Here is a 16,240-nt window from a genome sequence, read left to right as displayed (position 1 = left end):
AGCCTTAGTGCTGCTGAAGGTGGCTATTTTACCTTAATAGGCTCTGGGGGTGACAGGTTCCCTTTAATATCAGATTTGTGGGGTCCGATCAGCTGTTACCATCTCCTCTAAAAGCCGGATGTGAGCAGTGAACGGAGCACACAAGGTTTAGTGGTCACTCCTGGGTCCTGTAGGACAGCTCCCATTCAGATGAACAGGTCACCAACATCAGAGAAGTGGCTAAATCTTATAGTGCTAAATAGTCACAATGATACCTTGGTCTGAAATGCGAAGGATGAGTGGACAAGGAAGGGGCTTCCAGATGCCAGCTGCAGAACTCGCCTCTCCACCATCACATCCAGCCTATCCCCTCCGGCCAGCAGGGCTGTTTTGCCGATGATCTTCACTGCAAATTCTTTGCGGGTTAAAATATCTTCCGCCATCAGGACCTTTCCAAAGCTTCCAACTCCGATCACATGGTGGAATAATAATCTATCCATGATGGAATGAGAGATTATGATGGAGCTGGATGGCCGAACACCGCTGCCTCCTATCAGGGGGGATGAATGGGAAGTGTCAGAATAAATCTAACATTTACAGGACATTATTCACACTGAGGAAATCTTCTGTTCTAAGTAAAGCTTGTTCTTCATTTCATAAATTGTGTTAAAGCGAAGCTGTCACCAGGTTTGGCCAATATGAGATACGACACCACCATTCAGGGCTGATATACAGCCTTCTATAATGCGATATATCTGCCTCAACCTGACCTGTGAGACAAGAAAAAGACCTTTATTAGTCCCACGTGTGGGGCGGTCCGGTCCGGTCGATGTTCTTGGTCCGGCACCTCCCATCTTCCTACGATCCTTGTCCTCCTTCTTGCTTCGCGTGGATGACGTGTCCCTGCGTCATCCACACAGTCTCCTCGGCATTGCGCTCCTGTGCAGTCATACTTCTCTGCCATATTGAGCAGAGAATAAAGTATTTCAGTGCGCAGGTGCCGGGAAAAGACAAAGAGCCTTGATGTATGCTCACTGCAGTACTTCGCTCTCCACTCAAAAGGGCTGAGAAGTATGACTGCACAGGAGCGCGATGCCGAGGAAACTGTGCGGATAATGCAAGGACGTGTCATCCACACAAAGCAAGGAGGACGGCGATCATAAGATGGGAGGCGTCAGATGAAAAACATTGTCACCCTTTGGACCGGACCGCCCTACAAATGAGTATAATAAAAGGTCTTTTTTTTCTCTTACAGGTCGGGTTGAGGGCAGATATACCGCACTATAGAATACTGTATATCATCCCTAAAAGGTGGTGGCCGTATCTCACACAGGCCAAACTTGGTGACAGGTTCCCTTTAATGGATTTTATTAACCCCTTCACGACCTTTGACGCATACGCTGCGTCATGAAAGTCGGTGCCAATGCGACCTATGACGCAGCGTATGCGTCATGGAATGATCGCGCTCCTGCAGATCGGGTGAAAGGGTTAACTCCAATCTCACCCGATCTGCAGAGACAGGGGGAGTGGTGCTTCAGCCCAGGGGGGGTGGCTACACCCCCCCGTGGCTACGATCGCTCTGATTGGCTGTTGAAAGTGAAACTGCCAATCAGAGCGATTTGTAATATTTCACCTAAAAAACAGGTGAAATATTACAATCCAGCCACGGCCGATGCTGCAATATCATCGGCCATGGCTGGAAATACTGATGTGAGCCCCCCCCACCCCACCGATCGCCCCCCCCAGTCCTCCGTTATGGGGTCCGGTCCCCTCCGTCCTGTGCTGCGCTGCCCCGTGCTCCTGCCCGCTCCCCCGTCCTGCTGTCCGCTCCCCCCTGTGGTCCGATCACCCCCCCTGTGCTCCAATCCACCCCCCCACCACCCCTTCATACTTACCGATCCTCCCGGTGTCCGGCCGTCTCCTCGCTGGGCGCCGCCATCTTCCAAAATGGCGGGCGCATGCTCAGTACGCCCGCCGGCAGATTCCATTCAAGTACATTTTGATCGCTGTGGTAGGTTCTACCACAGCGATCAAAATAAAAAAAATAATAAATAAACCCCCCCCCTTTATCACCCCCATAGATAGGGGTAATATTAAAATAAAGAAAATATTTATTTTTTTTTTTTCCACTAGGGTTAGGGTTAGAACTAGGGTTAGGGTTAGAACTAGGGTTAGGGGTAGGGGTAGGGTTAGGGGTAGGGTTATGGCATGTGCGGATTTGGCTGCGGATCCGCAGCGGATTGGATGCGGATCCGCAGCGGATTGGCCGCGGATCCGCAGCGGATTGGCCGCGGATCCGCAGCGGATTGGCCGCGGATCCTGTTGTGAATTTGCTTTTTGCTCCCTCTAGTGGTTACTAGTTTTTTGACTCTGGTTTTTCTGTCATTCCTTTTATCTGCACCTGGGTCGTTAGTTAGGGGTGTTGCTATATAAGCTCCCTGGACCTTCAGTTCAATGCCTGGCAACGTAGTTATCAGAGCTAGTCTGCTGTGCTCTTGTCTACTGATCCTGGTTCCAGTTATATCAGCTAAGTCTGCCTTTTGCTTTTTGCTATTTGTTTTCGTTTTGTATTTTTGTCCAGCTTGTTCCAAATCTATATCCTGACCTTTGCTGGAAGCTCATAGGGCAGTGGTAACTGGGTTGACCATATATCTACTCCTAACGCCAACACTAGAAGTAGCCGGGGATCATTCCTACGTTGATTCTAGATGACACGCGCCAGCCGGAGAATCTAGCTACCCCTAGTAGAGGAAAACAAAGACCTTTCTTGCCTCCAGAGAAGGGGACCCCAAAGCTGGATAGAAGCCCCCCACAAATAATGACGGTGAGGTAAGAGGAAATGACAAACACAGAAATGAACCAGGTTTAGCACAGAGAGGCCCGCTTACTGATAGCAGAATAAAGAAAGGTAACTTATATGGTCAACAAAAACCCTATCAAAATCCACACTGGAAATTCAAGAATCCCCGAACCGTCTAACGGTCCGGGGGGAGAACACCAGCCCCCTAGAGCTTCCAGCAAAGGTCAGGATATAGATTTGGAACAAGCTGGACAAAAATACAAAACCAAAACAAATAGCAAAAAGCAAAAGGCAGACTTAGCTGATATAACTGGAACCAGGATCAGTAGACAAGAGCACAGCAGACTAGCTCTGATAACTACGTTGCCAGGCATTGAACTGAAGGTCCAGGGAGCTTATATAGCAACACCCCTAACTAACGACCCAGGTGCGGATAAAAGGAATGACAGAAAAACCAGAGTCAAAAAACTAGTAACCACTAGAGGGAGCAAAAAGCAAATTCACAACAGTACCCCCCCCTTAGTGAGGGGTCACCGAACCCTCACCACGACCACCAGGGCGATCAGGATGAGCGGCATGAAAGGCACGAACTAAATCGGCCGCATGAACATCAGAGGCGACCACCCAGGAATTATCCTCCTGACCATAGCCCTTCCACTTGACCAGGTACTGAAGCCTCCGCCTGGAGAGGCGAGAATCCAAGATCTTCTCCACCACGTACTCCAACTCGCCCTCAACCAACACCGGAGCAGGAGGCTCAGCAGAAGGAACTACAGGCACAATGTACCGCCGCAACAAGGACCTATGAAATACATTGTGAATAGCAAACGACACAGGAAGATCCAGACGAAAAGATACAGGATTAAGGATTTCCAATATCTTGTAAGGCCCAATAAAACGAGGTTTAAATTTGGGAGAGGAGACCTTCATAGGAACAAAGCGGGAAGAAAGCCACACCAAATCCCCAACGCGTAGTCGGGGACCCACACCGCGGCGGCGGTTGGCAAAGCGCTGAGCCTTCTCCTGTGACAACTTCAAGTTGTCCACCACATGATTCCAGATCTGCTGCAACCTATCCACCACAGAATCCACCCCAGGACAGTCAGAAGGCTCCACATGACCCGAAGAAAAGCGAGGATGGAAACCAGAGTTGCAGAAAAAAGGCGAAACCAAGGTGGCGGAACTAGCCCGATTATTAAGGGCAAACTCAGCCAACGGCAAGAATGTCACCCAATCGTCCTGATCAGCAGAGACAAAACACCTCAAATAAGCCTCCAAAGTCTGATTGGTTCGCTCCGTCTGTCCATTAGTCTGAGGATGGAAAGCAGACGAAAACGACAAATCAATGCCCATCCTACTACAAAAGGATCGCCAGAACCTGGAAACGAACTGGGATCCTCTGTCTGACACAATATTCTCAGGGATGCCGTGCAAACGAACCACGTTCTGGAAAAACACAGGAACCAGATCGGAAGAGGAAGGCAGCTTAGGCAAAGGAACCAAATGGACCATCTTGGAGAAGCGATCACATATCACCCAGATAACGGACATGCCCTGAGATAGCGGAAGATCAGAAATGAAATCCATGGAGATATGTGTCCAAGGTCTCTTCGGGACAGGCAAGGGCAAGAGCAAACCGCTGGCACGAGAACAGCAAGGCTTAGCTCGAGCACAAGTCCCACAGGACTGCACAAATGACCGCACATCCCTTGACAAGGAAGGCCACCAAAAGGACCTGGCCACCAGATCTCTGGTGCCAAAAATTCCCGGGTGACCTGCCAACACCGAGGAATGAACCTCGGAAATGACTCTGCTGGTCCACTTATCCGGGACAAACAGTCTGTCAGGTGGACAAGACTCAGGCCTATCAGCCTGAAATCTCTGCAACACACGTCGCAGATCCGGAGAAATAGCTGACAAGATAACTCCATCTTTAAGAATACCAACAGGATCAGCGACTCCAGGAGCATCAGGCACAAAGCTCCTAGAAAGAGCATCGGCCTTCACATTCTTTGAACCTGGTAAATACGAGACAACAAAATCAAAGCGGGAGAAAAACAATGACCAGCGGGCCTGTCTCGGATTAAGGCGTTTAGCAGACTCGAGATACATCAGATTTTTGTGATCAGTCAAGACCACCACACGATGCTTAGCACCCTCGAGCCAATGACGCCACTCCTCAAATGCCCATTTCATGGCCAACAACTCCCGATTGCCCACATCATAATTCCGCTCGGCAGGCGAAAATTTCCTAGAGAAAAAGGCACAAGGCTTCATAACAGAGCAACCAGGACCTCTCTGCGACAAAACAACCCCATCCCATCAAAAACAGGGGGCCTACAGGGTGGTACACGAGTACGAGCAGGAGCCCAGTTAGCTACATCGGAGCCCTTCTTGGTCATATCCGTCAAAGGTTTCACAATGCTAGAAAAATTAGCGATAAAACGACGGTAGAAGTTAGCGAAGCCCAAGAACTTCTGAAGACTCTTAACTGACGAGGGCTGAGTCCAATCAAGAATAGCTCGGACCTTGACTGGGTCCATCTCCACAGCAGAAGGGGAAAAAATGAACCCCAAAAAGGGAACCTTCTGTACACCAAAGAGACACTTTGAGCCCTTGACAAACAAAGAATTTTCACGCAAAATTTTAAAGACCAACCTGACCTGCTCCACATGCGAATCCCAATTATCAGAAAAAACCAAAATATCATCCAGATAAACAATCAAAAATTTATCCAGATACTTCCGGAAAATGTCATGCATAAAGGACTGAAAAACTGAAGGCGCATTGGAGAGCCCAAAAGGCATCACCAAGTACTCAAAATGACCTTCGGGCGTATTGAATGCGGTTTTCCATTCATCACCTTGCTTAATGCGCACAAGGTTGTACGCACCACGAAGGTCTATCTTGGTGAACCACTTGGCACCCTTAATCCGGGCAAACAAGTCAGACAACAGCGGTAAAGGATACTGAAATTTGACAGTGATCTTATTTAAAAGCCGATAATCAATACAAGGTCTCAAAGATCCGTCCTTTTTTGCCACAAAAAAGAATCCCGCACCAAGAGGGGAAGAAGACGGACGAATATGTCCTTTTTCCAGAGACTCCTTGATATATGAACGCATAGCGGTATGTTCAGGTACCGACAGATTAAACAGTCTTCCCTTAGGAAATTTACTGCCTGGGATCAAATCTATAGCACAGTCACAGTCCCTATGAGGAGGCAGTGCACTGGACTCAGACTCACTGAAGACATCCTGATAATCAGACAAATACTCCAGAACTTCCGAAGGCGTAGAAGAAGCAATAGACACAGGCAGGGAATCCTCATGAATACCACGACAGCCCCAACTTGAGACTGACATAGCCTTCCAGTCCAGGACTGGATTATGGGTCTGTAACCATGGCAGCCCTAAAACGACCAAATCATGCATTTTATGTAAAACCAGGAAACGTATCACCTCGCGGTGTTCAGGAGTCATGCACATGGTAACCTGAGTCCAATACTGCGGTTTATTTGCTGCCAATGGTGTAGCATCAATACCCCTAAGAGGAATAGGATTTTCTAATGGTTCAAGAGTAAATCCACAGCGCTTAGCAAATGAGAGATCCATGAGACTCAGGGCAGCACCTGAATCTACAAACGCCATGACAGGATAAGATGACAGTGAGCAAATCAAAGTTACAGACAGAATAAATTTAGGTTGCAAATTACCAACGGTGACAGGACTAACAACCTTAGCTATACGTTTAGAGCATGCTGAGATAACATGTGTAGAATCACCACAGTAGTAGCACAAGCCATTCCGGCGTCTATGAATTTTCCGCTCATTTCTAGTCAGGATTCTATCACATTGCATTAAATCAGGTGTCTGTTCAGACAACACCATGAGGGAATTTGCGGTTTTTCTATCACATTGCACCGAATTAGGTGTCTGTTCAGACAACACCATGAGGGAATTTGCGGTTTTGCGCTCCCGCAACCGCCGGTCAATTTGAATAGCCAGTGCCATAGTATCATTCAGACCTGTGGGAATGGGAAAACCCACCATAACATTCTTAATGGCTTCAGAAAGGCCATTTCTAAAATTAGAGGCCAGTGCACACTCGTTCCAATGTGTCAGCACGGACCATTTCCGAAATTTTTGGCAATACACTTCAGCCTCGTCCTGCCCCTGAGACATAGACAGCAAGGCCTTTTCTGCCTGAATCTCAAGATTGGGTTCCTCATAAAGTAAACCGAGCGCCAGAAAAAACGCATCAAGATCAGCCAATGCCGGATCTCCTGGCGCCAGCGAAAAAGCCCAATCCTGAGGGTCGCCCCGTAAGAACGAAATAACAATTTTTACTTGCTGAGCAGAATCTCCTGATGAACAGGGTCTCAGGGACAAAAACAATTTACAATTATTCACGAAATTCCTAAACTTAAACCTGTCTCCGGAAAACAGTTCAGGAATCGGTATTTTAGGTTCTGACCTAGGATTTCTGATAACATAGTCTTGTATGCCCTGCACACGAGTAGCCAGCTGGTCCACACTTGTAATCAAGGTCTGGACATTCATGTCTGCAGCAAGCATAGCCACTCTGAGGTAAAGGGGAAGGAGAAAAAAAAAAACTCAGAATCTTCTTTCTTATAATCCCTCTTCTGCAATGCATTAAACATTTAATACTGGCCTGGCAAAACTGTTATGACCCCAATGGCGAGGGTCTCAGAGGAACGTGGAAGTCTGCAGAATACAAAAATCCAGCTCATAGGGCAGTGGTAACTGGGTTGACCATATATCTACTCCTAACGCCAACACTAGAAGTAGCCGGGGATCATTCCTACGTTGATTCTAGATGACACGCGCCAGCCGGAGAATCTAGCTACCCCTAGTAGAGGAAAACAAAGACCTTTCTTGCCTCCAGAGAAGGGGACCCCAAAGCTGGATAGAAGCCCCCCACAAATAATGACGGTGAGGTAAGAGGAAATGACAAACACAGAAATGAACCAGGTTTAGCACAGAGAGGCCCGCTTACTGATAGCAGAATAAAGAAAGGTAACTTATATGGTCAACAAAAACCCTATCAAAATCCACACTGGAAATTCAAGAACCCCCGAACCGTCTAACGGTCCGGGGGGAGAACACCAGCCCCCTAGAGCTTCCAGCAAAGGTCAGGATATAGATTTGGAACAAGCTGGACAAAAATACAAAACCAAAACAAATAGCAAAAAGCAAAAGGCAGACTTAGCTGATATAACTGGAACCAGGATCAGTAGACAAGAGCACAGCAGACTAGCTCTGATAACTACGTTGCCAGGCATTGAACTGAAGGTCCAGGGAGCTTATATAGCAACACCCCTAACTAACGACCCAGGTGCGGATAAAAGGAATGACAGAAAAACCAGAGTCAAAAAACTAGTAACCACTAGAGGGAGCAAAAAGCAAATTCACAACAGGATCCGCAGCGGATTGTCCGCGAATCCGCAGCGGATTGGCCGCGGATCCGCAGCGGATTGGCCGCGGATCCGCAGCGGATTGGATGCGGATCCGCAGCAGATTGGCCGCGGATCCGCAGCGGATTGGCCGCGGATCCGCAGCGGATTGGATGCGGATCCGCAGCGGATTGTCATGATCTCTGCAGGCAGAGATCATAGCAAGCCTATAGAGGGACAAGCTCTCGGAAGATGGAACTATACTGACCATGAACTAAGCCTGCCGCGCAACTAGAAATAGCCAGGTAGCATTTCCTATTTATCGCTAGATGCCCAGCTCTGGCCTAAGACCTAAATAGCTAGCAGAGGGAAATATAAGACCTGGCTCACCTCTAGAGAAATATTCCAAAGAAGACAGTAGCCCCCCACATATAATGACGGTGAGTTCAGATGAAACAACAAACGCAGCAGGAAAATAGTCTTAGCAAATTTGAGGTCCGCTTACTAGATAGCAGAAGACAGATAGTATACTTTCATGGTCAGCAGAAAAACACTAACAAAACACCATCCAGAGATTACCTTAAACTCTGGCATTAACTCATAACGCCAGAGTAGCAATCCCTGATCAACGAGAGCTTTCCAGACACAGTAACAAAACTTCAGCTGTGAACTGGAACAAATAGGCAAAACAAAACATGGACAAAAGTCCAACTTATCTAGTAGTTGTCTAGAAGCAGGAACAAGCACTGAGAGGCATCAGATAACATTGTTGACCGGCAAGAAACCACCAGAGAAATGAGCTTAAATAGCGACACCCACTACTGATGGAACCAGGTGAAACAGGAAAGAGGATGACAAGTCCAATTCCACAAGCGGCCACCGGGGGAGCCCAGAATCCAAATTCACAACAGTACCCCCCCCTCAAGGAGGGGGCACCGAACCCTCACCAGATCCACCAGGGCGACCAGGATGAGCCCTATGGAAGGCACGAACAAGATCAGAAGCATGAACATCAGATGCATTGACCCAAGAATTATCCTCCTGGCCGTAACCCTTCCAGTTGACCAGATATTGGAGTCTCCGTCTGGAAACACGAGAGTCCAAAATTTTCTCCACAACGTACTCCAACTCACCCTCAACCAACACCGGAGCAGGAGGCTCAACTGAAGGTACAACAGGTACCTCATACCTGCGCAATAACGACCGATGAAAAACGTTATGAATGGAAAAGGACGCAGGGAGGTCCAAACGGAAAGAAACAGGATTAAGAATCTCCAATATTCTATAAGGGCCGATGAACCGAGGTTTAAACTTAGGAGAAGAGACCCTCATAGGGACAAAACGAGAAGACAACCACACCAAATCTCCAACACAAAGCCGAGAACCAACACGACGATGACGGTTGGCAAAACGCTGAGTCCTCTCCTGGGACAACTTCAAATTGTCCATAACCTGCCCCCAGATGTAATGCAATCTCTCCACCACCGCATCCACTCCAGGACAATCCGAGGATTCCACCTGACCGGAGGAAAATCGAGGGTGAAACCCCGAATTACAGAAAAACGGGGACACCAAGGTGGAAGAGCTGGCCCGATTATTGAGGGCAAACTCTGCCAATGGCAAAAAAGCAACCCAATCATCCTGGTCAGCAGAGACAAAACACCTCAGATATGTCTCAAGGGTCTGATTAGTCCGCTCGGTCTGGCCATTAGTCTGAGGGTGAAAAGCAGATGAAAAAGACAAATCTATGCCCATCCTAGCACAGAATGCCCGCCAAAATCTAGACACAAACTGGGTACCTCTGTCAGAAACAATATTCTCAGGAATACCGTGCAATCGGACAACATTCTGAAAAAACAGAGGAACCAACTCAGAAGAAGAAGGCAACTTGGGCAGAGGAACCAAATGGACCATTTTAGAGAAACGGTCACAGACCACCCAGATGACAGACATCTTCTGGGAAACAGGCAGATCTGAAATAAAATCCATCGAGATGTGTGTCCAAGGCCTCTTAGGAATAGGCAAGGGCAACAGCAGTCCGCTAGCCCGAGAACTACAAGACTTGGCCCGAGCACAAACGTCACATGACTGCACAAAGACTCGCACATCTCGTGACAGGGAAGGCCACCAGAAGGATCTTGCCACCAAATCCCTGGTACCAAAAATTCCGGGATGACCTGCCAATGCAGAAGAATGTACCTCAGAGATGACTCTGCTGGTCCAATCATCCGGAACAAACAGTCTATCAGGCGGACAACGATCCGGTCTATCCGCCTGAAACTCTTGCAAGGACCGCCGCAGATCAGGAGAAACGGCCGACAAAATTACTCCCTCCCTAAGGATACCTGTGGGTTCAGAATTACCAGGAGAGTCCGGGTCAAAACTCCTAGAAAGGGCATCTGCCTTAACATTCTTAGAACCCGGTAGGTACGACACCACAAAATTAAAGCGAGAAAAAAATAAAGACCAGCGCGCCTGTCTAGGATTCAGGCGTCTGGCAGTCTCAAGATAAATCAAATTTTTGTGGTCAGTCAATACCACCACCTGATGCCTAGCCCCCTCGAGCCAATGGCGCCACTCCTCAAACGCCCACTTCATGGCCAAAAGCTCCCGATTCCCAACATCATAATTCCGCTCTGCGGGCGAAAATTTGCGAGAAAAGAAGGCACAAGGCCTAGTGACGGAGCAGTCGGAACCTTTCTGCGACAACACTGCCCCAGCTCCGATCTCCGAAGCGTCAACCTCAACCTGAAAAGGCAGATTCACATCAGGCTGACGCAACACAGGGGCAGAGGCAAAACGGCGCTTAAGCTCCTGAAAGGCCTCTACAGCATGAGGGGACCAATTAGCAACATCAGCGCCTTGTCTGGTCAAATCAGTCAGTGGTTTAACGACATCCGAAAAACCAGCAATAAATCGGCGGTAAAAGTTGGCAAAGCCCAAAAATCTCTGAAGACCCTTAAGAGAGGAGGGCTGAGTCCAGTCACAAATAGCTTGCACCTTGACGGGATCCATCTCAATGGAAGAGGGAGAAAAAATATACCCCAAAAAGGAAATTTTCTGGACCCCAAAAACGCACTTAGACCCCTTCACACATAAAGAATTAGACCGCAGAACCTGAAAAACTCTCCTGACCTGCTGGACATGAGAGTCCCAGTCATCAGAAAAAATCAGAATATCATCCAGATATATTATCATAAATTTATCCAGAAAATCGCGGAAAATATCATGCATAAAAGACTGGAAAACTGAAGGGGCATTAGAAAGACCAAAAGGCATGACCAAATACTCAAAGTGGCCCTCGGGCGTATTAAATGCGGTCTTCCACTCATCCCCCTGCCTGATCCGCACCAAATTATACGCCCCACGAAGATCAATTTTAGAGAACCACTTAGCACCCTCTATACGAGCAAACAAATCAGTAAGCAATGGCAATGGGTATTGATACTTAACAGTGATCTTATTCAGAAGCCGATAATCAATACATGGTCTCAAAGAGCCGTCTTTTTTTGAGACAAAGAAAAACCCAGCTCCCAAGGGAGAAGAAGATGGACGAATATGTCCCTTTTCCAAAGACTCCTTTATATATTCCCGCATAGCAGCATGTTCCGGCACAGACAGATTAAACAAACGACCCTTTGGATATTTACAACCCGGTATCAAATCTATGGCACAATCGCACTCACGGTGCGGAGGTAACGACCCAAGCTTGGGTTCGTCAAAGACGTCTTGATAATCAGAGAGGAACTCAGGGACTTCAGAGGGAATGGACGACGAAATAGAAACCAAAGGTAAGTCCCCATGAATACCCTTACATCCCCAGCTCAACACAGACATTGCTCTCCAGTCCAAGACTGGGTTGTGAGACTGCAACCATGGCAATCCCAGTACCAAATCGTCATGTAAACTATACAGCACCAGGAAACGAATAATCTCCTGGTGATCCGGATTGATACGCATGGTTACTTGTGTCCAGTATTGTGGTTTATTATTAGCCAATGGGGTGGAGTCAATCCCCTTCAGAGGAATAAGAGTCTCCAAAGGCTCTAAATCAAAACCACAACGATTGGCAAAGGACCAATCCATAAGACTCAGAGCGGCGCCAGAGTCAACATAGGCGTCCGTGGCAATGGATGACAAAGAGCAAATCAGGGTTACAGACAAAATAAACTTAGACTGAATGGTGCCAATGGAAACAGACTTATCAAGCTTCTTTGTACGCCTAGAGCATGCTGATATAACATGAGTAGAATCCCCACAATAGAAACACAATCCATTCTTCCGTCTAAAATTCTGTCGCTTGCTCCTGGACAGAATTCTATCACACTGCATACTTTCTGGCGTCTTTTCCATAGACACCGCCAGATGGTGCACCGGTTTGCGCTCCCGCAGACGCCTATCAATCTGAATAGCCATTGTCATGGACTCATTCAGACCTGCAGGCACAGGGAACCCCACCATAACATCCTTAACGGCATCAGAGAGACCTTCTCTGAAAGCTGCCGCCAAGGCGCACTCATTCCACTGAGTAAGCACAGACCATTTACGGAATTTTTGGCAGAAAACTTCAGCTTCGTCTTGCCCCTGAGATAGTGCCATCAAAGTTTTTTCTGCCTGAAGTTCCAAATGAGGTTCCTCATAAAGCAAGCCCAAGGCCAGAAAAAACGCATCCACATCGCGTAACGCAGGATCCCCTGCTGGCAATGAGAAGGCCCAATCTTGAGGGTCACCCCTGAGCAAGGAAATCACAATCCTAACCTGCTGAGCAGGGTCTCCAGCTGAACGAGACTTCAGGGACAAATAAAGCTTACAATTATTTCGGAAATTCTGGAAGCTAGCTCTATTCCCTGTGAAGAACTCCGGCAAAGGAATTCTCGGCTCAGATACCGGAGCATGTACCACAAAATCTTGTAAATTTTGTACTTTCATGATGAGATTATTCAAACCCGCAGTTACACTCTGGAGATCCATTATTGTCAGGTGCACACAGAGCCATACAGAGATTAGGAGGAGAGAGAGAAAAAAGACTGCAGCAAGGCAGACTGGAGGAAAAAAAAAAAAAAAAAAAAAAAATTCCAGCAGACTTCTTATAACTCTCCTTTCTCAACCTGGGTCTTTAACACTTTACTGGCCGGTCAAACTGTCATGATCTCTGCAGGCAGAGATCATAGCAAGCCTATAGAGGGACAAGCTCTCGGAAGATGGAACTATACTGACCATGAACTAAGCCTGCCGCGCAACTAGAAATAGCCAGGTAGCATTTCCTATTTATCGCTAGATGCCCAGCTCTGGCCTAAGACCTAAATAGCTAGCAGAGGGAAATATAAGACCTGGCTCACCTCTAGAGAAATATTCCAAAGAAGACAGTAGCCCCCCACATATAATGACGGTGAGTTCAGATGAAACAACAAACGCAGCAGGAAAATAGTCTTAGCAAATTTGAGGTCCGCTTACTAGATAGCAGAAGACAGATAGTATACTTTCATGGTCAGCAGAAAAACACTAACAAAACACCATCCAGAGATTACCTTAAACTCTGGCATTAACTCATAACGCCAGAGTAGCAATCCCTGATCAACGAGAGCTTTCCAGACACAGTAACAAAACTTCAGCTGTGAACTGGAACAAATAGGCAAAACAAAACATGGACAAAAGTCCAACTTATCTAGTAGTTGTCTAGAAGCAGGAACAAGCACTGAGAGGCATCAGATAACATTGTTGACCGGCAAGAAACCACCAGAGAAATGAGCTTAAATAGCGACACCCACTACTGATGGAACCAGGTGAAACAGGAAAGAGGATGACAAGTCCAATTCCACAAGCGGCCACCGGGGGAGCCCAGAATCCAAATTCACAACAGCGGATTGGCCGTGGATCAGCAGCGGATTGGCCGCGGATCCGCAGCGGATTGGCCGCTGCAAATTCGTAGCAGTTTTCCATTAGGTTTACAGTACCATGTACACCTTTGGAAAACCAAATCCGCTGTGCCCATGGTGCGGAAAATTCCGTGCAGAAACGCTGCGTTGTATTTTCCACAGCATGTCAATTCTTTGTGCGGATTCCGCAGCGTTTTACACCTGTTCCTCAATAGGAATCCGCAGGTGAAATCCGCACAAAAAAACACTGGAAATCTGCTGTAAATCCGCAGGTAAAACGCAGTGCCTTTTACTTGCAGATTTTTCAAAAGTCGTGCGGAAAAATCTCACACGAATCCGCTACGTGGGCACATACCCTTAGGGTTAGTGTTGTGAAATTGGATTTTGGGCTCCCCCGGTGGCCACTGGTGGAATTGAACTGGTGTGCATCATCCTCTCTGTTCACCTGTTTCCATCAGGATGTGGGAGTCGCTATTTAGCCTTGCTCCTCTGTCACTTCCATGCCGGTCAACATTGTAATCAGAAGCCTTTCTGTGCATGTTCCTGCTGCTAGACAACTCCCAGCTAAGTTGGACTTAGTCCTTGTTTGTTTTTGCATTTTGTTCCAGTTCACAGCTGTAGTTTCGTTTCTGTGTCTGGAAAGCTCTTGTGATCTGAAATTGCCACTCTGATGTTATGAGTTAATACTAGAGTCTTAAAGTAATTTCAGGATGGTATTTTGATAGGGTTTTCAGCTGACCATGAAAGTGCCCTTTCTGTCTTCCTGCTATCTAGTAAGCGGACCTCAATTTTGCTAAACCTATTTTCATACTACGTTTGTCATTTCATCTAAAATCACCGCCAATATTTGTGGGGGCCTCTGTCTGCCTTTCGGGGAAATTTCTCTAGAGGTGAGCCAGGACTATATTTTCCTCTGCCAGGATTAGTTAGTCCTCCGGCCGGCGCTGGGCGTCTAGGGATAAAACGCAGGCTACGCTACCCGGCTACTGTTAGTTGTGCGGCAGGTTTAGTTCATGGTCAGTTTAGTTTCCATCCTTCCAAGAGCTAGTTCGTATGTTTGCTGGGCTATGTTCTCTTGCCATTGAGAACCATAACAGTTTGACCGGCCATAAAAGGGTTAAATTAATTGACAGAGAAAGGAGAGAAAAGAGAAGTCTGCTGAAGATTTTTTTTTTTTTTTTTTTCTCAGTTCTGAGTGTGCTTGTAATTGAATCTCTTGCAAGTCTGCCTATATTGCAGCCTTTCTCTCTCTCTCTCCTTCTAATCCTGGAATGGCTCTGTGTTCACCTGTTTAAAATGGATATTCAGAGTTTAGCTGCAGGTTTGAATAATCTCACCACGAAAGTTCAAAACTTACAAGATTTTGTTGTTCATGTTCCTATATCTGAACCTAGAATTCCTTTGCCTGAATTTTTCTCGGGGAATAGATCTTGCTTTCAAAATTTCAAAAATAATTGCAAGTTGTTTTTGTCCCTGAAATCTCGCTCTGCTGGAGATCCTGCTCAGCAGGTCAGGATTGTGATTTCTTTGCTCCGGGGCGACCCTCAGGATTGGGCTTTTGCATTGGCTCCAGGGGATCCTGCGTTGCTCAATGTGGATGCGTTTTTTCTGGCCTTGGGGTTGCTTTATGAGGAACCTCAGTTAGAACTTCAGGCGGAAAAGGCCTTGATGTCCCTATCTCAGGGGCAAGACGAAGCTGAAATATACTGCCAGAAATTCCGTAAATGGGCTGTGCTTACTCAGTGGAATGAGTGCGCCCTGGCGGCGAATTTCAGAGAGGGTCTCTCTGATGCCATTAAGGATGTTATGGTGGGGTTCCCTGTGCCTGCGGGTCTGAATGAGTCCATGACAATGGCTATCCAGATCGATAGGCGTCTGCGGGAGCGCAAACCTGTGCACCATTTGGCGGTGTCTACTGAGAAGACGCCAGAGAATATGCAATGTGATAGAATTCTGTCCAGAAGTGAACGGCAGAATTTTAGACGAAAAAATGGGTTGTGCTTCTATTGCGGTGATTCAACTCATGTTATATCAGCATGCTCTAAGCGTACTAAGAAGCTTGATAAGTCTGTTTCAATTGGCACTTTACAGTCTAAGTTTATTCTATCTGTGACCCTGATTTGTTCTTTATCATCTATTACCGCGGATGCCTATGTCGACTCTGGCGCC

General features: G+C 47.2%; 1 protein-coding gene across 1 annotated transcript in view; it reads right to left on the bottom strand.

The window, feature by feature from the left end:
- The window catches only part of LOC143788807 (protein kinase C delta type-like), a 57,818-nt gene that overhangs the window by 11,860 nt on the left and 29,718 nt on the right, over positions 1-16,240 (bottom strand). Inside the window, exon 2 of the mRNA XM_077278709.1 lies at positions 255-529. Within this exon, the coding sequence (XP_077134824.1) occupies positions 255-529 (275 nt within the window). The remainder of the gene's footprint in view (positions 1-254; positions 530-16,240) is intronic.

This window comes from Ranitomeya variabilis, chromosome 8 (genome assembly GCF_051348905.1).
Source record: "Ranitomeya variabilis isolate aRanVar5 chromosome 8, aRanVar5.hap1, whole genome shotgun sequence".
NCBI classification, from domain to species: Eukaryota; Metazoa; Chordata; class Amphibia; order Anura; family Dendrobatidae; genus Ranitomeya; species Ranitomeya variabilis.
Note: the sequence above shows the minus strand (reverse complement) of the source record. Positions and strands in the feature narration are given on the sequence as shown.